Source organism: Rhinolophus sinicus, chromosome 2 (genome assembly GCF_057876585.1).
Source record: "Rhinolophus sinicus isolate RSI-liver-muscle chromosome 2, RSI-T2T, whole genome shotgun sequence".
NCBI lineage: Eukaryota > Metazoa > Chordata > Mammalia > Chiroptera > Rhinolophidae > Rhinolophus > Rhinolophus sinicus.
In genome coordinates, this window is record NC_142502.1 from 32,063,603 (window position 1) to 32,087,526 (window position 23,924).

Below are 23,924 nucleotides of genomic sequence, written 5' to 3' on the forward strand. Positions count from 1 at the left end.
TCCTAGGCTCTCATTTAAGCTTTACGAGAAAAAAGAAATATTTTTCAATACAGTTGCCACTAGCCTTACATGGCTATCTAAATTAAAATTAAAATAAATAAATTTAAAAATCTAGCTCATCAGTTACATTAGTTACATTTCAAATGTTCATGAGCCTCATGTGGCTCTTAGCTGCAGTGTTGAGCACCTCAAAGTATAATATGTTCATCATTGCAGAAAGTGCAATTGGACAGTGTTGTTCTGAAATTCCTCTGGGAGTCCCAAAGGCGGGAAGAGGCTCCCATCTTCTCCATTATCAGTGTAACCCACAGCCTCTATTTCTGCTGAATGACTTTTCTAAGGACTTACTGCAATTTGGGGCTTATAAATTTTATTCAGGATGCTTTTACTACTTTACCATGTCCATTTGTGTTTCTGTGTTTGACTCAGACTTTCTCAGTCTGTCACTAGTGTAAAAAGTTGCACTGCAGCATACACACACACATGCACACACACACACTTAATTTAAATTCTTTAGTTTGAGATGATTGTAGACTCACACACAATTGTAAGCAATAATACAAAGAGATCCCATATATCCTTTACCCAGTTTGCCTTCATTTTAACACCTTACAAAATAGTACACGGTAGTATACAAAATAGTATACTACCACAGCCAACATTGAGACAGTCAAAGTACAGAACATTTCTATCATCTCATCACTCATGTTGCCGTTTTAGAGCCATACCTACTTCTACTTTCCCCATCCCCTCTTTAACCACTTTCAACCATTAATCTGTTCAGCACATTTATAATTTTATTTCAAAAATGTTATATGGATTTCAGGTGTACAATTCTGTATTACATCATCTATAAATCCCATTGTGTGTTCATCACCCAGAGTCAGTTCTCCTTCCATCACCATATATTCGATCCCCCTTACCCTCATCTCCCACCCCCCACCCCCACTCCCCTTACCCTCTGGCAACCACTAAACTAATTTTACTAACAATTGTCACCCCAATAAATTTAATAAAATAAAATTTAAAAAAAATAAAAAAAGAAAAAAATATGTTATATGAAGGGAATCATACAATTTGTACCTTTCGGGATTGGATTTTTCACTCAGCATAATTCTCTGGAGATTCATCCTAATTTTTGAATAAATGAATGTAGTTCATTCCTTTTTATTGTTGAATGGTATATCATAGAATGGATGTACCATGATTTGTTTAACTACTTACATGTTGAAGAACATTTGCTTGTTTCCAGTTTTTGGCTATTACAAATTAATCCACTATAAATACTTGTATACAAGTTTTTGTATGAAAATGATTTCTTATTTCTCTGAGATAAATACCCATAATGAAATGCTGGTAGTTGCATGTTTGTTTGTTTGTTTGTTTATTTTAAGAAACAGCCAAACAGTGTTTCTGAGCAGCTCTACCATTTTACATTCGCACCATCAATGTACAAGTAATCCAGTTTCTCTGAACACTCACTAGCATTTGGTGTGGTCACTATTTTTCATTTTAGCCATTTTGATAGGTATGTAGTGATATCTCACTGTGGTTTTAATTTGCACATTAGTAATGGCTAACAGTGTGATCATTTTCTATTTGTATGTCCTCTTCTGTGAAATGATTGTTTATGTCTTTTACCCATTTTCAAATTGGATTTATTTTGTTGTTGTTGTTTATTATTTGATTTGGAGAATTCTTTATAAATTCTAGATATAAATTCTCTGTCAAATATATGGTTTACAAATATTTTCTCCCAATCTGTAACCAGTCTTTTCATCTTTTTCATACTGTCTTTTGCAGAGCAAAGTGTTAAATTTTGACGAAGTCCATTATCAAGTTTTCCTTTTATGGATTATGCCTTTGGTATCAGTTCTCAGAACTCTTTACCTAGCCCTATGTCCTAAAGAATGTTTACTCTTTTTCTTTCCTTAAGAGTTTTTTCAGTTTTGCATTTCACATTTATATTCACGATTCATTTTGAGTCAACATTTATGTGTATATGGTATAAGGTTTAATACTAGGTTAATTTTTTTGTGACTATGGATAGCCAATGTCTCCAGCCCCATTTGTTTAAAAGGCCATCTTTCCCATTGAATTGCTTTTGCAACGCTGTCAAAAATAAATGGGCTTATTTCTGTGGGGTTGTTTCTAGGCACTACTTTTTTTTCCCATTGATGTATGTATCTGTGCCTCTGCCAGTACCACTGCCTTGATTATTGTAGTTATATAATGTCTTCAACTTGAGTAGTGCAATTACCTCCACTTTAGTCTTCTTTTTCCAAATTGTTTTAGCTTTCTAGTTCCTTTGCCTTTCCTTATACATTTTAGAATAATCTTATCTATCTTTACAAAAAATTATTGTTGAAATTTTGATATAAAATTAACCTGTATACGAACTCTTGGAGAATTGACATCTTGATTATGTTGAGTGTTCTGATCTATGACCCTAGTATACCTCTCCCTTTTTTAAAGATTTTCTTTGATTTCTCACATCACTGTTCTTTTTTTGTGTTTCTCTTACTTTTCAAAATACAAGTATGTGTTTTGTTAGCTTTACAACAAAATATTTTCTTTTTTAGGTAATCATAAATTCTAGTTTTAATTTTAGTGTCCACATATTCATTGCTAGTTATTAAAACACAATTGATTTTTGTATGTTCTATGACTTTAGTGAATTCACATATTCCCATAATTGTTTCTAGGAAGTTTTTTTTTCTTTTTCTTTTTTTTGTTTGATTCCTTAGGATTGCAAATTGGGACAGTTTTAGATCTTCTTTCTAAGATGTATGCCTTTTATTTTCTTGTCTTATTGCACTGTCTAGAACTTCTAGGACTATGTTGAATAAGAGTGGTTAGAGCAGACAGCATTTACTTGTTCCTGATCATATGGAGAGAGCATTTGGTCTTTAACCATAAAATATAATATTAGCTGTAGGTTTTTGTTTTGTTTTTGTTTTGTAGATTCTCTTTATTAATTTGAGGAAATTTCCCTATACCCTAGTTTTTCAGAGAACTTCTTTTATTATGATTATGAATGGGTGTTTAATTTTGTCAAATGCTTTTTCTGCATCAACCTATCTGTTTATATGCTTTTTTCTTCTGTAGCCTGTTAATATAGAGGATTACACTGATTGCTTTTTGAATATTGAACCAACCTTAAATCTCTGGGATTAACTACATTTGGGCATAATATATAATTATTTTTATATATTGCTGGATTCTTTTTGCTAATTTTGTGAAAGATTTGTTTTGTTTTTATTGATGAGGAATATTGGTTTGCAGTTTGCTTTTTGTAATGTTTGTCTGGTTTTGGTATAATGATAATACTACCTATGTAAAATAAATTGGTAAGTATTTCCTCTTCTATTTTCTGGAAGATATTGTATAGAATTGGTGAAAATACTTCCTTAGAATTTTGATTGTTTTCCAGTGAAACAATCAGGGCCTAGAAATTTCTTTCTTGGGAATTTTGTAATTATGAAACAATTTTCTTAATACCTAAAGGACTGAACCAGTTATCCATTTCACATTAGGTGATTTGTGGTTTTCTTATTTTTTAAATTGTTTTATTTCACCTAATTGTCAAATTACATAGGTTAATTTGTTCATAGGATTCTCTTATTACCTTTTGCTGTCTGGAGGGTTGGTAGCTATAGCCTCTGCTTTATTTTTGTTGTTTTTTGTTTTTGTTTTTTCTCTTATTAGTAATTTGTATCTTTTCTCTTTGAGTTACTAATCGTTTGTCAATTTCATTGATCTTTTCAAAGAATCTTCTCTTTGGTTCATTGACTTTTTCTGTTTTTCTTTCCAAGTTCTTTAGTAAGGAGCTTAGATTATTAGAGACTTTTGCTCTTTTTTAAATATAAGCATTTGACACTATACATTCCTCCCTCAGTACTTCTTTATCTGAGTTCCACAAACTTTGATATGTTTTTTTCATTTTCATTCAGTTTGGTAAAAAATACATATTTCATTCAGTTTTATGCATATATTTTTTATTTAAAAAAAAATGTTTCCTGAAGTTTTTTGTTTCTTACCCATAGATTATTTGGAGGTACAGGATTTAGTTTTCAAGTATTCAAGGATTTGGAGAATTTCCTGTTACCTTTCTGTTATTGAATTTTACTTTAATTCATTTTGGTCAGAGAATACTATGACTCAATTCTTTAAATCTGTTGAGATTTGCTTTGTGGTACAGGATATCTCAGTGTATGTTCTGATGGGCACTTGAAAACAATGTGCATTTGCTGTTGTTAGGCATAGTGTTCTATAAGTGGAGATTAGATTCTGTTGTTTAACAGTGTTATTGTTGTATATAATTACTGATAATCTGTCTAGAATGTCTATCAATTGTTGAGAGATGGATGTTGATGTCTCCAACAATAATTGTGCATTTGTCTATTTCTCCTTTCAGTTATATCAGTTTTTGCTTGACATGTTTTCCACTCTGTTGTTTGTTATATGCACATTCAGGATTGCTATATCTTCTTTTATCCTTATGTAATGTCCCTCTATGTCCCTAGTAATTTTATTTACTTTGAAGTTTACTGTATCTTGTATTAATATGGCTACTCCTGATTTTCTTTGATACATGTCTGCATGATGTATCTTTTCCATCCATTTCCTTTCAACCTGCCTATGTTGTTATATTTGAAGTTAGTCTCTGTAGATAACATATATTTTGGTCATTTTTTTTTTAAATCCACTCTGTTAATCTCTGGGTTTTTTGTTTGTTTGTTTATTTGTTTGTTTTTATGTATTTAGACCACTTACATTTAATGTAACTATTGATATGTTAAGGCTTAAATATTTTATCTTAAATCATTATATCTTTAGTTTTGTATTTAGTTTCTATTTTTTGTTTCTTCAGTAGGGGCTGGGGTACACTGCCTCATTACTGCCAGGTGGGGTTAGAAGTTCAGGTTCCCCTTTTTGAAATGGAGGGTGTCCTCCTAACTGCTGGTTACAGTGTAAGTACTGGCTCCTCACGAGGCCTTTACTGATACAACCCTTGATGGGAGGATAGTAGTGTCTCATTACTGGCCTTCACTTACACTTAGTGATGGGCAGTAGTGAAAGCTCTGTTATTTTTGCTAGATATCCTCTGACATCATGCCATTTGTGGGAGGAAAAAGGACATCTCAGTACTGCTGGGTAGGAGCGAATTCCAGATTCCCTACTTGGTTTCCTTGACAGGGGATGGAGGCTTATTAATGGCTCACAAAAATTCAAGTCCCATGTCTCAACTCTGCTTTTTCTGATACCACCCCAGCAAAAGGTGTTGAGTAGTATCTTATTACATACATCAAGGGGGGGATTCTAAGGTCTTTACTCAGCTTTTCCTGGTGTGGGTGGTTGTGGAACCAATTTTTAATTTTTATTTTTTCTTGTGGTGTTGAACTTGAGTAAATTGATTATTGCCAAAAAACGTTTTCTGTCTTACTCAGCTGTTTCTTTTCTGTTCCTTTGGCTAGATAGAAAAAGATTTGTTGTGGGTTTTTTTTCTGTTTTGTTTTGTTTTTCTTTCTCTGTATCCATTGATATTTCTAGGTTGCTAGCTTCTTCAGCTTCAAGCCTGGGATATATAAGGTTAGGAAAATTTATGTCTACTTCTTCTCAGAAACAGAGATCCCAGCTGAGACCTTTTAATAGAACTTTACTATAAGCTTGAGCTTTACAGCTTGGCAGTCAATAAATATTTGTTGAGTGGTTTAATAAATAAATATAGTAAAAATGTTCTACTTATGGATCCCAGAAGCCTAGGCCCTTTCTCCTAATATCATGCAATTTTCTTTCACAGTAATTATCATTTTATGATCACATATTGGTATGATTTTTTGATTAATATCTTTTTTCCCTACATAGTAGAAGTTCCATGAAGTTTGAGACCACATATTATTTACTTACCCATCTAACCATAGCACATATCATAGTTCTTTTGTTTGGAGCATAGAATGTATTAAGTAAATTTGTTGAATAGCTAAAAAGTGAATAAGTCAATAAACAAACAAATAAAGTATCTTTCAAGACTTCTTTTCTAAATGGCTGTAGAGCTGTATCCTTGCTGGTAAAATAGTTACTGTTCAGCTAACCTCCATATGAAAGAATACAGATTATCTTTTCCATTAGGAGTACTCCTGGACTATTCTTCCTAACTCTTTAAATTATGTCAGACACATATACAAAATAGAAATATTTGTTTGGCACATGGGGTAAGCAGACAAGGCAACTTGAAGCCAGAGGTCACCAGCCAGAGCCACTGGTTGTTCCAGACTCACCTGAGCCTGTCACTTTAAGGAATGAAGAGTTGGATGTGTTGACATACTTATAACCCATATGTAGCATAGCAAGTTTCATTGGTGCAAGTTGGGAAAAGAATGACCTTGAATGTATCTTTATTTCCACTCAAAGTCCATCCTCTCAAGTTCCTGTTTTCCACAATCTTCTCTTTCTTAGGGTAATTGACAAAAAAAAAGTTTCATAATTCAGGGAAACCACACTACCATCCATAAGAGGAAACATCTTTCATTTTGACCAAGAAATTGTATCATCTTACAATAATATAACATTATACTGAATTATTCAGTCTTAAACAACATTATACAAAATAATAATGATGACACCAATGATGGCTAATATTTCTTAAGCCCTAAATAGATGCCAGATGCTGGGCTATATGCTAAAAATTTGGTTATCTTCTTTTATTGTCCAAATAAATATTTGAGGTAATATTACTACCCTCATTTTAAAGATAGTGAAATTGAGGCACTGTCCCTATATTATAGATGAAGTTATTGCTTGAGGTCAAGCATCTATTAAATATACATGCTGCCTTTAAACCTGATTCTAAAGAAGGCATTATTATCTGTGATTTTTACCTACTTAAATGCCTGGGAATTAATGGAGAGAGGAAGTTTGTGTGCATATGTGTGCGTGTGCGTGTGCGTGTGTGTGTGTGTGTGTGTGTGTTTAACAGTTGCATCTCTTCAGCAGAGGTGAAGATCATCCTTGAAAGTCCATCTTGCAGTCTTAACTTTAGCAACAGACCTTCTGTCTTTGGTGTTTCAAATGTATATATATGTATATATGTGTTTCCCCACCCCCATAAAACAGTGAATGTAAGATTTACAGGCACAGTGTAGCCTAATTTAAATCATGAAATGTGTATACCTTTCCTCATCTTTCAGTTCAGTGACTGTTGGGTGTCCCTCTAACTATGTCTGTTCTTTCCTTCAGCTGTGAACACAGCTTCCCAGATAAAGAAGATATTACACAGCTTCTTGAAGCTTAACGTAACCACTTGATTAAGTTGGGTAATGAATTCTGAAAGTATTTGATCTGTGAAATTTATATTGCATGGCACTAAAACAAAAGGAACATTTTCTCCTCTCCTCCATCTCTCTTTCTCACTAGCTGAAATTCAGACATGAGTGGGAACAGCCATGTTAGGACATAAGATGAGGTTTCGTGTTGAAGAGGCCAGAATAGCAATACAGAAAAAAGCTGGATCCTATGAAGGTTCCATATAAACTCTGACAAGTTACCACTGGGTTATTCCTTGAGAGAGAAATAAACATATTTCTTGTTTCAGCAACTGTTGTTTGGGTATTTGTTTCAGCAGCTGAATTGGGATCCTTGGGACGGGTTCGCAACTATAAATTATTTTGTTTCTCAAAATAGAGAAGGAGTTGTGACTCCAACATACCAATTAATATTACAGAGAAGTTGCTTGGCTAAGCACAGCTGCATTCAAGCCAGTGGTTCTGTCAAAATTTTCCCCAGAACAACAATGGTTTATATAACTAAATGTACTTTTCACCCCATCCCTCCACCCCCACCCTGAGAAAAGCAGTAGTCAAATCCCTTTTTTTATAGCACAGAAAACCATTTTTCTTGGTTACTATCTGTTCTCTCAAAGATCAGAAAAACTTTAGTAGTCTTAGCTACAATTCTGTGTGCTTGGCATTAGTGTCTACTAGTTTAGTTAGTTTTATTCTCTACCTCTGCGTGTGCCTTCTAGCTCCTGCTACCTAGAAAGCAAACTTTACAGAGAAAAGGGATCCTTTGTTTTTATTTGTTTCGGTTTTTGCTGTTGTTGTTGTTGTTATCTTTACGGTATTATGCTCTGAATTTTGTAGGAGCTCAGTGTGCATGATAGTAAGTGATTAATATGAGTGAGTACTGGAAATTCTATAAATGTGATACCTGTCAGATGAATTTGGTATGAAACGCTCCTCATTGTTTTCAAAACTTTATAGAAATATGGGGACAGTAAACTCTTTTACAGAGGGTGATTTAATATCTGGAATGCACTTTAGAATTTTATTGTATTTTAAAATTTCTCAACCTGACTCTTTTGAACATAAAATTTTAAAGCATTTGTTCTTAAAAATAAGATATTGAAATTTTATCTGTTGCAGACTTATTCTCATAAGCTAAGCTGTATTTAAAAAAGACAATTTGATCTGCAAAAGTAAATTATACTTTTAAGTCACATACTATACAATGATTTTAATTAGTGTTTATTTTATAATTTTTATTCATTGAATAAAATTGTAGACATTCTGGACAGGTAACTTATAATAAATATTGCACTTTATAGAAGGATTTGAGTATATTTAATATATTTTGAAGACAAGATAGGTCTTTAATCTTCTCTCTTTACTATATCAATTATTTTTTAACATAATTCTTCACAAATTAGAAAACAAGAAAGGGGAAAACAGGGCAAAAGAAGGAAGGAAATCTACAGTATAAATCAGAAACAATATTTTACACATATAAGGGAGGTAAGTTTCAACACTGCTTTTCCATCCAAATATAGATATTGAATACTTTCTTATCAAATTATCAATGCACTTCTGACAATCAAGGCTCCCACTGTTACAAATGACTAGATATATTGCAAAGAGAAAGCAAATGCTGTGCAACTAATGTGAGATTAACAAAGTAAAATTTTTCACAAAGTTAAAAACATCACTCCCGTATAAACATAAGATGAATATGTGAAAGATTTTATTTAACATATTAAATGAGAGAACCAGTGCGATATTAAAACCAAATCAAACACACACAGATGCATGCAAAAATGCAATCAGAAATGCTGAAATGAATTTTCCAATATTCAGACCTTATTATCATCCTCAAAAACGTGATCCTTAGGGTTATCTTTTCTACGAGACCTAGGTCAATTGTATATGTACTGGAAAAAATATTTTTGCTTTAATGGAAAATAATCATTTGCATTATGATGGCTAAGTATCATTTATATTTCTGTCGATTACTATAAGTCAATATAATGTCATTCAAAGCTGCATACCTCTATATAATTAGATAAATCCCCCAACTCTGCCAGGTCTCCACTCACAGGACACGTATTGTTCATTCATTTTTCTCTTCGACAGCTTTTTCCTGACAAGCTTTAACATGGTCTTGAGACATAGTATGCAATAAAGGGTGAACTCAGCAAGCTTTGGAGGTTCAAACTCTGTTGAAGAAAGAATTGGCCTCTGACTGGCTTCTTGGAATATCCTGTCTGATAAGAGTGTCTCTGTACACTTTGGAATTTGAGCTACCCTAGATAACTTATGTTAACAAAGTGACTTGTGGTAAATGCCAATTTTGGTTTGACTAAAGTCCTGGGCCAAGATGTATTAGTTTGGCCTCTGAGGTGTTTGCTCAACATTGAGTAGTTAAGGTCAATGAAATGGGCATTGACTGTATGCCTGTGTGACTGACCTCTAATAAAGTCCCTGGACTCCAAGGCTCAGATGAGCTTCCCTGGTTGACAACAATTTGTATACATTGCCACCCACCATTGCTGGGAGAATTTAGCTTTGTCCATATAACTCCACTGGGAGAGGACAACTGGAAACTAGTCTCCTGGACTCTTTCGTACAGGCCTTTTTCCTCTGCTGATTTTAATCTGTATAGTTTCTCTGTAGTAAACTATAAGTGTGAGTATAACAGCTTTCCTGAGTTCTGTGAGTCCTAGTAAGTTGTCAAACTTGAGGGTGGACATAAGGACCTCTAACACCTATATATACCCAAAGTCTGACAATTACGTTTGCAAACTCATCCTAGAAAAGTGCTACATACCTCATTGCTGAATATCATTATGGTCACCTTCGAAGTACTCCCCTTTGGAAGCTATGCTCTGATGCCAGCACCTAGTCCATCCTTCAAAGCAATTTTGGAACTCTTTTTCTGGAATGGCCATCAGAGCTGTCATCGTATTACCTTGATGTCCCGAATGTCATACAACTTGGATTAACATGTCCCTGATTTCACTTCCATTCTTGATAAGTATAACAAGAAATTTAGTGTTTGTTCGTTGCTCTAATTCAAGTTCAGACATTCTCACGATGGCACACAAAATCATGCAATATCAATAATGAATGCCACACAGCAAGACACCACCACACATCAACACGAACACATCTGTGAGACACTGATATACCAAAGTTATGAAATCTTACTGAGCTGTTTGTACAGTGCTGCCAATGTAAACAAATGGTGGCAAGTTCTCGAACTTAATTGTCAGACCTTGTAGACATCATTTTTGCTGGGCACTGAGACAGCTTTTAAAGAAGGCCCTCACCAGTCAGAAATAAGAAACTGAGAAACTGAGCTTGTTTGTTTGTTTGTTTGTTTGTTTGTTTGTTTGTTTTTTCACATTCACTTAGTGTTATTAGAATGGTCATTTGTCATAGACTATACTCATGCCTTCCTGAAGGTGATCATAGAGGATGGTAGGTAGGCTATTTATGGTACTCTCTGTGCTCTTTCCACATGATCTCTCCAAATCAGGCCCAACTAACCTTCTCTAAGATGACTCTTTATATAAATTCAGGTCTCTCCTTTCCAGCTGGTCTCCCAGAAGATAGCCTGGAATTCCTCTATTCTGTTTAAAAACTAATTTCAAAGTTATAAATTCTATGACCTGGCTTTGACTTCTCTCAATAAGAAACAGATCTTGCATATCAAAAGCTTTTTATTTACAAAACTACTTTTTTCCTAATGTGGTACAAAGGCCACATTTTTGAAGAAAAAATAGAATATTGGATTTTTTTTCATCTTTTCAATTAAAAACAAATCCTAATTTTCTTTGGAATCATGCAAAAAATCCCTTTACGTCATTCACTGAGTCTTATTTGCAATCTACTATACGATGATCTTCTAGCATTTGATGCTTATATTTACATAAAAATTTATGTCTACTGTGAAAAAACGTTTTTTCCCTTACAATAGAGGCTACATTTCCCCAAGTATTCAAAAAACCTTTGAGTCTCAGAGCTAAAGAGTGACTAAATCTCTCCCTGTCCTGGGGAAATAATCTTCATGCTGTGGCTTTAACGGTAGAGGAATGCAGAGGAAGAATCCAGCTACTGGTGAGATTTTATTTTCTTAAATTTGCTACTCAGCTTTAGGACCATTTTAATGTTTTCTACTATAAGAGTTACCTTGACTCATTGGTTGGCAAAGCCAGATATTGTTAGTATGAAATGGCTGCCTTTTTCCTCATACAAAGATTTTTTCGTTTTGTGGTAGGAAACCACCCTTGGACATCCTTGACAGGCACTGTCAAGCTTCCTTCAGAACACTCAAGGGCACACATTTCTGAGAGTCATGATACCATGTTGCACAACCCCAAGAATGCATTCACACACATGTAAGTTGTGCTTCAAGTAGTTTTATAATGGGCAACCTATGCTGTAAGCAGTGGTCCTGAACATATTTTAATTGTGTGACTGATTTGTTATCAAGAACAACTGATGACAGCTGTCTTCAAACATTTTTAGGTTGCTATTGGAAGAATTAAATACTGTGTTTCACCAAAAATAAGACCTAGCCAGACCATCAGCTTTAATGTGTCTTTTGGAGCAAAAATTAATATAAGATCTGGTACTATATTATATTATACCCAGTCTTCTATTAAAATAAGACTGGGTCTTATATTAATTTTTGCTCCAAAAGACGCATTAAAGCTGATGGTCCAGCTAGGTCTTAATTTCGGGGAAACATGGCAGTTATTTTCTGTATGATTCCAAGGGCTGAAAATAGTTCTAATATGTATATCCTGTAGGAACACATATTACACTTAATAAATTGCAGAGCTTTTAACAGTAAAAATTGCCGAAAAGTAGCATAGATCATTTCAAAATTGGAGTTTCATCAGTGAAAGTGTTCAAATATAGTTTGCGCAACCATTTGGTAGAGATATTGTATAGAAATTCACACAATGTAATTTGTTAGTAGAATAAGATGGTGTTTAAGCTCCAGTCTGACACTGAAATCCAGTGATTTAAGAGATTGTTAGAATTAGTGGCACTTTGTTTAGAGATGTAAGTGAAATTGAAACTCATCCTACAGCTGCCATCAGGGTATATAAAGTTGTTTTTTATTATCAAATTAGATGTTTTATGCTTCAATTCTGACAGCCGCCCTGGGAAAAAAAATACATATATATGATTGATTGAGGGAGTCTGTATTTTCCCAGATTTCTTTTAACTAAGACTTTGAGAGTAAATTAGCCCAATCTGAGGATTGAAACCTTTAAAAATAAATATCAGCCAATGGTGCTTAAAGAATGCAAAATATTTGTGACAACATGGGTGGATCTTGATATTATCATGCAAAGCGAAATAAGACAGAAAAAGTCAAGAGCAATATGACTTCAATCATATGTGGGATATAAAACTGAAAGCAACAGATGAACAAGAAAAACAAGAAAGACAGAAAAATTCATAGACACAGATAACAGTTTAGTGATTACCAGAGGGTAAGGAGGGAAGGGAGTGGTAGAAGAGGGAAAATGGGGTCAAACATAGCAGGTATGATCAAACACTATAGTGAAAATTTAACTGAAAAAAAATTATTACAGTAAAAGACACATTGCCATTAATCCCCATCAAAATACTCCCCCTCGCTTCGAACACACTTATCTCATTGTTCTTGCCCCTATCTGGAGCAGTTCTGGAAGTCCTCTTTCGTGAGTGTCTTCAGTTGTGCTGTCAAGGCTGCTTCGATGTCCTGAATCATTTTCACTTTGGGGAAGAGTCAGAAGTCTCACGGTGCCAGATCCAGTGAATAAGGTGGATGAGGATACACTGTAATGTTTTTATTTGGCAGAAATTGCTGTATTCCAGAAGCAATGTATGATATGAAGTGTTGTCATGATGGATGATGATTTACGGCACACATTAAAACACACCTTCTCTCAACCGTAGCTCTTACCTGACTGACTGCACTGAAAAGTTGAAACTTGTCACACACTGTTACTAAGGTACGATGCACCACTTCCCATATTGAAGATCCCTGCTTTTCCGTTGGATGGCATTCAGAAGCAACATTAGCCTTATTTTTCAATCACAATGTCTCTGTCACACATCACTTCTGATATGGCAATTTCAGTCAAATAAAAATATTACAGTGTGTCCTTATCCACCTTATTCGCTGGATCTGGTACCATGTGATTTCTGCTCTTCCCCTAAGTCAAAATGACCATGAAAGGAAAACGTTTGGAATTGATTCAGGACATGGAGGCAGCCACGACAGCACTACTAAACACACTCACAAAAGAGGACTTCCAGAACTGCTTCAGAAAGTGGCAAGAAGGATGGCATAATTGTGTTCAAAGTGAGAGGGAGCATTTTGAGGGGGATTATTGGCAATGTGTCTTTTACCATAATAATTTTTTTTTATTTAAACATTCACCATATTTTTTAATCACACCTCGTATGGTGATGGAAGGAGAACTGACTCTGGGTGGTGAACACACAACGCAATATATAGATGATATATTATAGAAATGCACACTTGAAACAAATATCACCCCAATACATTTAATTAAAAATGAAAAGAATGCAAGGTAAGTCTAATGTAGGACTGGGCTGGAGATACTTTATTCCTGGCATGCCCTCTTCAGCTGAAGGGTAGTCACCTGGAACTTTATGCTGAGAGGATTATTAGGCCTCATCTGGATTCAGACAGTGCTGTGCCATGGAAGATTAGTGATGGGAGAAAAAAATGGTAGAATATAGTTTAGACATTTGCCATCCCTATCATAAGAATACCTGACACACTAGTTACATAGAACTCATGGAATTCATTTTCTAGGGGATTTTACCTGCTTGTGGCTTTGGACCTTATCTTGTGTAGGTCTAACAATTCAAAGCAGCCAGAGTCAATTAGGTTCAAGCACTGCTTCATACAACTCAGAAGAACATAATGTACAAATCAGAATGGCAGTAATAATTTGCAATTAGAACTATTACTGTCAAGTTGATTAAAATTCCTGTGTCTTTTAGCCAGTGTACCCAGGCTGCTGGTGACATTGAGATAGATGAGTTAATAATACCGATTAAGGCTTCATGTATTATGTTATAACTTTCCTTTTTTCAGTGTGTTCAGATGTTACTCTAACTCTCTAACTCCCTGTGACTTATCCTGGCTCCCTGTATTACTGTGGTCATTCTTTTGAACCTAATGCTTTAGGGAAGTGCTTCTCAAATGACCTGTGGTCAAGGTCTAATTTATTTTATTTTCCCAATCTATCATGGCTCAGTACTTTAACAAAATGCAATATAAATAAATTATTATAAAAATAAAATTAAAAAATAAAGACATACACAATATAGCATATTTGTATTATTTAATTCAGTGGGTGTAAAATAACGTTAAAATTCCTATAAAAGTTTCTAAATCTTTACATTCAATTTCTGAACTGTATTTCATAAGCAGACTAGTTCAATGCCAATGAACTTAGGGAAAATTTATAATATGGTGATGCTTTATTTTTATGCATTGGATGAACACATTATAGTGCACTGGAGCCCCTGTATAAGCAATCCAACCAGTATATTTACATTCATTAAATGGATGTAGAGAACAGGTTTATTATTTTAAATGGGTATAGAGGTCTATGATAGCTTTACTTAACATTTAGGATATAAAACAAACAAATATATTAAAGTATATAAAATGTACTAGAAACCAAGTCCTTTCTAAAACAATAAACCAATTTTCAATGCAACATTGTTCATATAAGAAATTATAATATTATTTATGATGACATCTGGAAAGTTAACATTTGGGTAAAACGTGGGGAATATTTGGTCAATAATACTGTTTGGAGATGCAGAACCACTGATTTGTTTAACCATCATAAGGAAATGTTTTGTATTTGTGTGGGAAGGATATTCATTTCATTCTCCCACATCTCACATCCCTTTGTTTCTGTAATTGTTAACACAAAAAGCCACAATGATGACTTCTCTCATACACCCACTTCCAAACCCTCTTAGTACAGTTTTATTTACTCTATTAAATTGATTCTGCCATTAAACAAACATCAAGTTTTCAGCTGGTATTTAAAACTGTGAATCTTTTTTCCTCAACCACTAAAAGTCATGTAAGTGACATGTATTTCCCTTAGAGTAGTTGAAAAGTTGGGCATATTCTAATTTCTGGTCTCAATACTATTTTAATTTGCCTTATTGGCTCCCAGGCTCCAGCCTTTCTGACCTGTTGTGGCTTTCATTGCTTCCTAATATTCAGACATTTTAAGACTCACCAACATTCGCTAGTCTCTAGCACATTTCTGTTTTAAGCTTTACTTCCCAGATAACACTTAAACTCCCAACTCAAAAGGAGGAACTTATACCATGTTTCCCCGAAAATAAGACCTAGCTGGGCAATCAACTGTAATTCGTCTTTTGCAGGAAAAATTAATATAAGACCCGGTTTATTTTACTATAAGACCTGGTCTATAATATAATTAATTTAATATAATCTAATATAATATAATATAATATAATACAATACAATACCAGGTCTTATATTAATTTTTGCTCCAAAAGACGCATTAGAGATGATGATCCAGCTAGGTCTTATTTTCGGGGCAACAGGGTATTTTTAGAGGTAAGAGAGATTGTACCTTAGATCTTAGTGTGGCCATCATTTTTCTTACTACCTAATTCCAATGTTTTGCTGTCTTTATATTGATATTTTGGAAGTGGAGTAAGAGAGTCTCTGTGACCTTGAAAGATCATTTCCTATCAATATTCAGATATACTTCTATGTGGTATATCCAATAGCTAACTGGTAGACTCTACCTCTAGTAAAGCTGCAAGCTTGTTCTTGCTTACTTATTTTCATACTGCATTCTAAGGAATAATCATACCTATTCAGGAGGAGTAAAGATGTGTCTCCACTGGCAACCCCAGTTTGATGTGGTTCTATATACACTGTCATACAGTATCAAGCACACTTTACAGATATAATTTAACTCTTCCAAACTTATCTCAGATAATTTCATTTCCTCCTCAAGTCCAGCAATATAAAAATGGCAAACACAGTGGTAAAGTGGCAAACTTAACAAGTAGAGATTCATATTATAGAATAAACCACCCCAAGTTCCTTGTCTAGATAATTCACAGGTGGCCAGCTAATCTCAGGTATGCTTGTACTATTGATATGAAACATGCCAAAAGAAGCTACCGTATTTCCCTGAAACTAAGACCTAACTGGAAAACAAGCTCTAGCATGATCTTTTCAGGATGACATCCCCTGAACATAAGTCCTAATGCGCCTTTTGGAGCAAAAAATTAATGTAAGACACAGTCTTATTTTGGGGAAAACACGGTATAACCCATGCCAAAGCCTTGGGTTGACCATGCGTTGAACTGCTGACATACAAGGACTACTACTATTTTCAAAATAATTTATTGTCATTTTACAGCAAAGCTAAGTTATAATTCAACATTTACTAAGGATCTGCTAAGTGACCAAAATTGTGTTACTAGCTGTGTGTATGTGAGGATGAGTATAAATGTAGTTAAGCGCTATCTCTTCTCTAGGAACTCATAATAAATTCTAAAATATACATAATATCAATGGTCAGAAAATAATACCTTAGTAGAAGGCCGTGATAATAATCACGTAGGGTCTATAATGGAGATACGTGGAAAGAGCACAGAGGAAAGAATTATTTCTCACTTAGCAAGGCTTTAAAGAAGACAACGAGTATGAGCGGAATATGTAGGGTTGGTTGAACTTTGACAGGCTGATGAGGAGGTGAGGGGATGAGAGGCCTGGTGTGGCGGGAGAAGGGGATGGGGATGTGAGGGAATGGGTGCATGTTGAGTAAAGAGAAAAGAAAAACTTCTAAATGATATGTTTCCTTTTCCCTGACTGCCACACATTTTTAACTTTGTAGAGGAAATGGAGGAAAATCTATTGAACCGATTGTTTTGGTTGTTCTGATGTGATCACAGCATTGCTCATATGAATTGTCAAAAAGGGGATGAGCTCATAAAAGGATATTAATGTGTCGTTTTTATTGAGCAAAGTAGCATTACAGAGAAGGTGATTTCAAAGGCACATGGCTTTTCAGTACAGCCTTCAGGGGCGATGTTTGATCACTGACAACAGGCTGCTTTGTTCCAGCTTTCTCTGATGTTGGGCATTATCCTGAATACATATGCTCTGACTTGGAAAGAATCAGTCTGTAAAGATTAAATAGATTTGAGATTTGCATATTCAAAATGTATGTCCTGTTAAAATGAAATAAAAACTATTTTTATATCTGTATCTAACTATATACACAAATACATAGTGCAGATACAGATCTCAGCAAATTTTTAAAAGGCAGTTACACATTATATGTGCTTGTTCTAAGATTACGAAAATTGGCTATTTTTAAAATTAGCCATTTATATTTTCACTGAGAAGAAAGTATATATTAAGAGACGTTATATTGATAATAAAGTACAAGAATGCTTCAAGTGTCAGGAATTTATGATTTACTGTACGTTTTTATCACCTGTTATGAAAACAACTTTGTAGTGTTAGGTGTTTCTGATTACTGTCTTTATTGAAAGTGGATTAACAGCTTTCTTGGTTAGAGAAAATTGGAAGTCACAAAGAATTAAAGATAAATGTTACAGATTAGTATTTGTATGAGAACCATTTTCTTATATAACTGAAAGAAGTGATTTTCTTTCTTTCTTTCTTTTTTTTTTTTCCCCAAAAGGAGCGTTATGCTTTAAAAGAAATCTGAACAGTCAAAAGTTTTTTGTATGGTGACTGAAACTTAGAATTTTCTCCTCATGGAATTCTCTGGCTTCCATTCCCTGTGACTTGATATGTAATCTCACATAAATTCATCTTTTAACTTTGAATTCCAGTGGAACCTTTGAAAAAAATGGCATTTCAAGTCAGTCAGTTTATGTTTCATCTACAATTAAACACCCATCGCATTGAAATGAAGCCCAACAGACTTCGGCTAAAATGAAATAGGTTACATTAGGTCCTGTTTCATGTGACGAAGAAAAATCTTATGTCACTGTTCTACTTAAAGTATTTTCCTTTCCTTGTCCCACTTTGACTGTCTTCTACTTCAAAGACACCGAATGCTTCCTCTGCGTGACATGTTCTTCCTTCACTGGTCAGTTTTGCAACAATCTCACAACAGAGGCTATTTCAGTAATGCATTTGTTGCCTTGGCCAGTGCTTTCCAAATGTTAATGTACTTATGAATCATCCAGTGGTCTTGTTAAAATGCAGGTTCTAATTCAGCAGGTTTGGGGTCTGGCCAAGATTATAACAAGCTCCCAGATGATGCTGTAGACCACACTTTGGATAGTAAGCACCTAGATACATATGACCTCTCATTAAATTGGGATTGAAAAATCTAGATTTTTCTGACTTTGAGTTTGCTTCAAATTTTGACTGGCCTTTTTGTTTATTGGTTATTTCATAAAGATGCTGCATATCTATACTTCCTCTACTTCTCTAGTCTGTTTTTTTACCACTTTCCTTTAGTACTTTACATTAGAGACATAACAAACTGCTTGAAATTTCCAGAATGTATCAGGCTCATATCTCAGTGCATTTTCAAGTACCATTTCTTCTGCCTGTCCTAACATCTAGTGATGCTTCCTTTAAAACTCAGCTCAGCTCTCATCTCCTCCAGGAATCCTTCCCTAATCTCTTCCCCATGTAATTTCTTAATTAAATGACTCCAATATTTTCCCACAATGACCTGTATTTCCTAAATTATGACTTTCTCATAAACTGTTTCAATACCTGCTAACTTGTCTGTTCCCTTCCAGACAATTCTTGGGGGGCGGGGGTGGGGAGGAGGGCGGGGAATGGGGAAGAGATTATGTATTTTATCTTAGATGCCTACTGCCAATCACAATGCCTGACACTTAGTAGGTTTTAATTAAAGATTGCTGAATAAATGAAGAAGAGAGGTTGATATATTATGGTTATGCAATAATATAGTGCAATATTTTCTTTCACGAAGCTTAAAATTGAATTGGGAGTAATAAAAACTAAAGTCATAAAAGTTAAGTACAGGATGAGATAATTCCGAAGATGTAAAATGTTATTATGTGATTAATTGCCAAATGAGGATTATAGAAAGTATTCTGAGTTCACTGGAGGAAAATGTCACTGTGAATTTATTATTTTTTAATATCCCAACTTGTTCTACAAAGGATTTGTGATGGCTGATAACACTATGTATTGGAGTTAATGAAAAGTATGAACATATATGTAGTTAAGGGAAGAGTAAGAGAAAAGGGAGTTACGGAAATAGATTCAACTTGAGCAGATACACTAGCATGTCTGCAAAAATGATTCTTATTAATTAATGGACAGTACGTTTGGTGTGCTGGCTTTTCATTTTCACTCTGTACTTGGGAATTGTCTTCTGCGGGGGCATTAGTGTCTCCCTTGTCCACTGGCTCTTGGCTGAATTGGGCCAGCGGGGTGCCCTGGCAGAGGATCAAATGGAGGGGGAAGAATGAGATCAGGATATTTATTTTCTTGTGTTGCTTTGAACTGCTGTGCCTCTGTGTAAATTGCCCCTTTGTTAAACCTCTTCATACTATTCTAATCTGACTGTTCCCTCTGCTCTCTGTTGAGACTGCTACAATTGCAAAGTTGCTTAGAGCTAGATTGGATGTCAGGCTTAGTAACGTTTATGATGACCATTAATGCTAATAAAATGTTTTAGGTGCCTACTATATATCAAGCAAGATTGTATGAGGAGAGGGTTCAATAGAGAAAATTTCAGAAAACAAGAAAAAAAAATCTAAAATCTTGTGCTTTTATTGTTCACATTTTAATGTGCTAAAGAGGTTATAAATTATAGTGGAGGTAGGAACAATTTGATATGTTTCAAACCCCACAGTTCTGTAATGTTTATTTACATCAGCCTTCAGTTTACTGTTTAATTGTAAAGTGAGAATATCCCAGAAATGTGGTTTTGGGGTTGTTCCCTTTTAACTAAGGATGGAATATTCTGAATTTTTGCCTCTCCTCTTTTCTATTGCTCATCATCTGGTCATTTAACTAATTGCCCTTCTTCCATCAGGAGCTATAAAAGGAAAATCAATGAGTGAAAAGCTTAGCTTTAGCATCTATGATAAAAGGTTTGTTAGGAAAGAGACTGAAATCCTGAACTAAAATGAAGCTTTTCAATTTTTCTGGGCTGGTCTGCCCCCTATTGCCATAAAGATGTTGAGAGACTTTCCAGCTTGCCAAAAATCAGGAGATAAAATGGACAAAAGTCTTATATTCATGATGATGAAGAGAACCAAGCCTAAGAAGCAGATATGATGCTCTTGATATAAAGCCATGTTGTGCTGACCCTCTCTCTTTGGATCTCAAATTGTGTTACAACCTGGTTGGCAGTACTTACTTAGATCATTCTTGACTCATATGAACCTAATTCTGTGACCCTGCAAAAAAAAGATCATAAATCCTAGTAGGGGAAGACGTATTTGTCGTTTGACCTTGGACAGATGAGCCAAAGGTGCTGAGAAAATCTGAATTCAATTTACGATAATAACAAAAATAAGGTTGTTTATACTTTGCCCAGTGGATGAAGTGAAAATCTAATATTTTTTCTGGTACATGCTGTGTGTTTTCCCAAGATTGATTAAATTCCTGTTTAGTAGGTAGCTGAGAGGAACTAAATAAAAACATTTTGTACGAGTCTTTTGACTACTACTTTGTTCTTCATTATTTAATCCTTTAAAAAAAAAAACTGCTTCTACTCTTCTTTTTTTCAGGTTCTATTTATGAAATGTTTGGAAATGAATGCTGTTTGTCAACAGGAGAAGTGATTAAAATTACTGGTCTCAAAATTAAGAAGATCATCGCTGAAATTTGTGAGCACGCTGAAGGTTGTGAGTCTCCACAACCCTTTGAACTACCTATGAATTTTCCAGGTACAGTAATTACAACCATTTCTCATTTGCAAAACTTCATTGTTTCATATATATATATATCAACAAAAAAGTGGTAGGTTTTTTTCTTTCATTCTGGGGCAGTGGGTGAAAGAATCAGAATTCTTTATAGTTCAACAATTTTAAGGAATAATGGGCAAGTATTTTCTTCTCTTTTTAAAACATTCTTTACTTAGGAGTTAATATTTTCTGTTAACAGATAGTTAGTGAGTTTCAACTATATGCACAACCAGCTATGCTAGATAGTGAAAATGAAGAAATCAAAGATATATTTTCATAAGTTATGTAGAGCTAATTAACATGAATTAAACATATCAACCTTCTTTATGCCTGTTGCTATTATTCTAGCTCCCTGGGTCACTGCTAAACTTCCCTGTCTGATCTTACTGACAAGTCTGGGTGGGTTTTTTGTGTGTGTTATTTTTATTATTATTATTTTTTTTAATTTATTCTACTTACAAAATTAGCTCAAATATCATGTCTTCTGGAGAACTGTTGCTGATCCTCTAACATAAATTAGATATCTCTCTTTTATGTCCCCATAATTTCGTGAGCACCATAGCATGTTCCTTATTTTAGACATTGGTGGTTTTCTTAATTTTTTGTTCTCTAGGCCAGGGGTTGGCAAACTTTTCCTATAAAGGACCAGATAATAAATTTTAGACTTCACTGCCAGATGGTCTCCATCACTACTCCATCTGATGTTGTAACATAAAAGAAGTTATAGATAATAAACCAATGAGCATGGCTGTGGTTCAATAAAAATGTATTTAGAAAACAGGTGGCCAGCAGAATTTGACCTGTGAATTATAGTTTCCTGACCTCTGCTCTAAACTAAAATTCCTTCACAGGTAAAATATAACATAAGGGACATTATATTTCTAGTAACAACACATATTCTGGCACAGAGCATCTAGTAAACATTTACAATATAATGTGATCCATGGTATGATTGAAATATGCTTGGATTCTATCAAAGTCTTGATAAAGATCATCTAATTCTGGTTTGTCATGTTTCAGAACATGGATTTCTGAGTTATATTTGAATCCCAGCTCTGCCACTCTTAGTTGTATAACTTTGCCAAGTTATTTACCCTCCTGTTGTGTAAAATGGGAATAATAATGTTATTTATCTCCTAGTGTTGTTGGGAGGATTAAATATTGGAATATATTTAAAGTGCTTAGAGCGGCACTTATATAGCAAGGGCTATAAAAAAGCATCAGCTTTTATTACCATTATTAACAGTGTTATTATCATCGGTGGAGTCAGGCAAAGCATTTTAGAGAATGTTATACTTGTCCTGAGGTTTGGGGAATAAAAATAAATTAACTATATGAGGAGAGGGTGCTTCCAAGTGCTCTAATATTCTACCCTCTTCAATTGAAATCTTGTTCATTGTTTAATTCTAATTATTCCTTCCTTACCCCATCCTTTATAGCACTGGTTCTCAAACTTGGTTGCACATTGGAATTACCTAGGAAACTTTAAAAACCTGGATGCTCAGGCCACTTGCCTGAGATAGTCTGATTTATTTGGGATAAAGTCTGGTCATCAGGGTTTCCTAAAGCTCCCAGCGTGATACAAATGAGCAGCCAAGGTTGAGAACCATTGCTTTAGGAGGTTTTCCTAAGTAGTCGAATTGGATGTATCAACTCTCCTTCTGAATTGTGATAGTTCTTCATGCCTTAATCATTGCATTTACTACATTTTGCAAGTAATTGAAGTTATTTGTGTGCTTGCCTTATGAGCACCATCTGCTTAATAGATCACAAGGTTGCTAAGGACTGAATCTGAATCTCATTTATTGCTATAATCCCTGCACTGCTTAAGAGAAGATGTGTATAATAAATATTTAGTAAGTTAAAATGACTAGACTCTTCTGGGAGAAGGAGCATTTCTTATTATAGTAGTTAAAACACTTAGCTTTTGACTAACAGTTTAACTTGTGGAATTGCTATTTACAATAACCCTTTGAGCTTTCAACTGACATAATCATCTAACATCAACTGAGCAACAATTTGAAAAAGGTATTTATAAAACCAGTTTTATTGTAAGGATTGTGGTGAAAATGAAGGGGTAATGGGATTGGTAATGATCAAGGAGTACTTTCTTTCAAAAAAACCTCATAGGTCACAATGAAAGTGATCCCAGATATAGGAGCAATTCTACATCAGCACGAGGGAGAAAGATAAAAATCAAGACCACTAATATTTTTTATAAATTCCAACAGAGATATTTCATTATGCTCTACTCAAAACTTTCAATTTCAACTCCCAGTTAGATTTTAAACTAAAAAGATTCATATACATATAATTTTATTTTTCAATTACAGTTAATACTCAATATTTTATATTAGTTTCAGGCGTACAGCATAGTGGTTAGACATTTATGTAATTTATTCAGTGATCCTTCCAATTAGTCTAGTACCCACCTGACACTATACATAGTTGTTGCAACATTATCGAGTATATTTTCTATGCTGTACCTTGCATCCCCATGACTATTTTGTAACTACCAACTTGTACTTCTTAATCCCTTCACCTTTTTCACCCACCTTCCCAAACGCCCTCCATTCTGGAACCATCAGTGTGTTTTCTGTATTTCTGAATCTGTTTCTGTTTTGTTTGTTTATTTGGTTCTTTAGATATCACATATAA

General features: G+C 34.4%; 1 protein-coding gene across 2 annotated transcripts in view; it reads left to right on the forward strand.

Moving 5' to 3' along the window:
• The window catches only part of THEMIS (thymocyte selection associated), a 176,570-nt gene that overhangs the window by 22,658 nt on the left and 129,988 nt on the right, over positions 1-23,924 (forward strand). For both annotated transcript variants that reach the window (XM_074333551.2, XM_019729460.3), the window contains exon 2: positions 21,090-21,248. In XM_074333551.2, the coding sequence (XP_074189652.2) occupies positions 21,090-21,248 (159 nt within the window). The remainder of the gene's footprint in view (positions 1-21,089; positions 21,249-23,924) is intronic.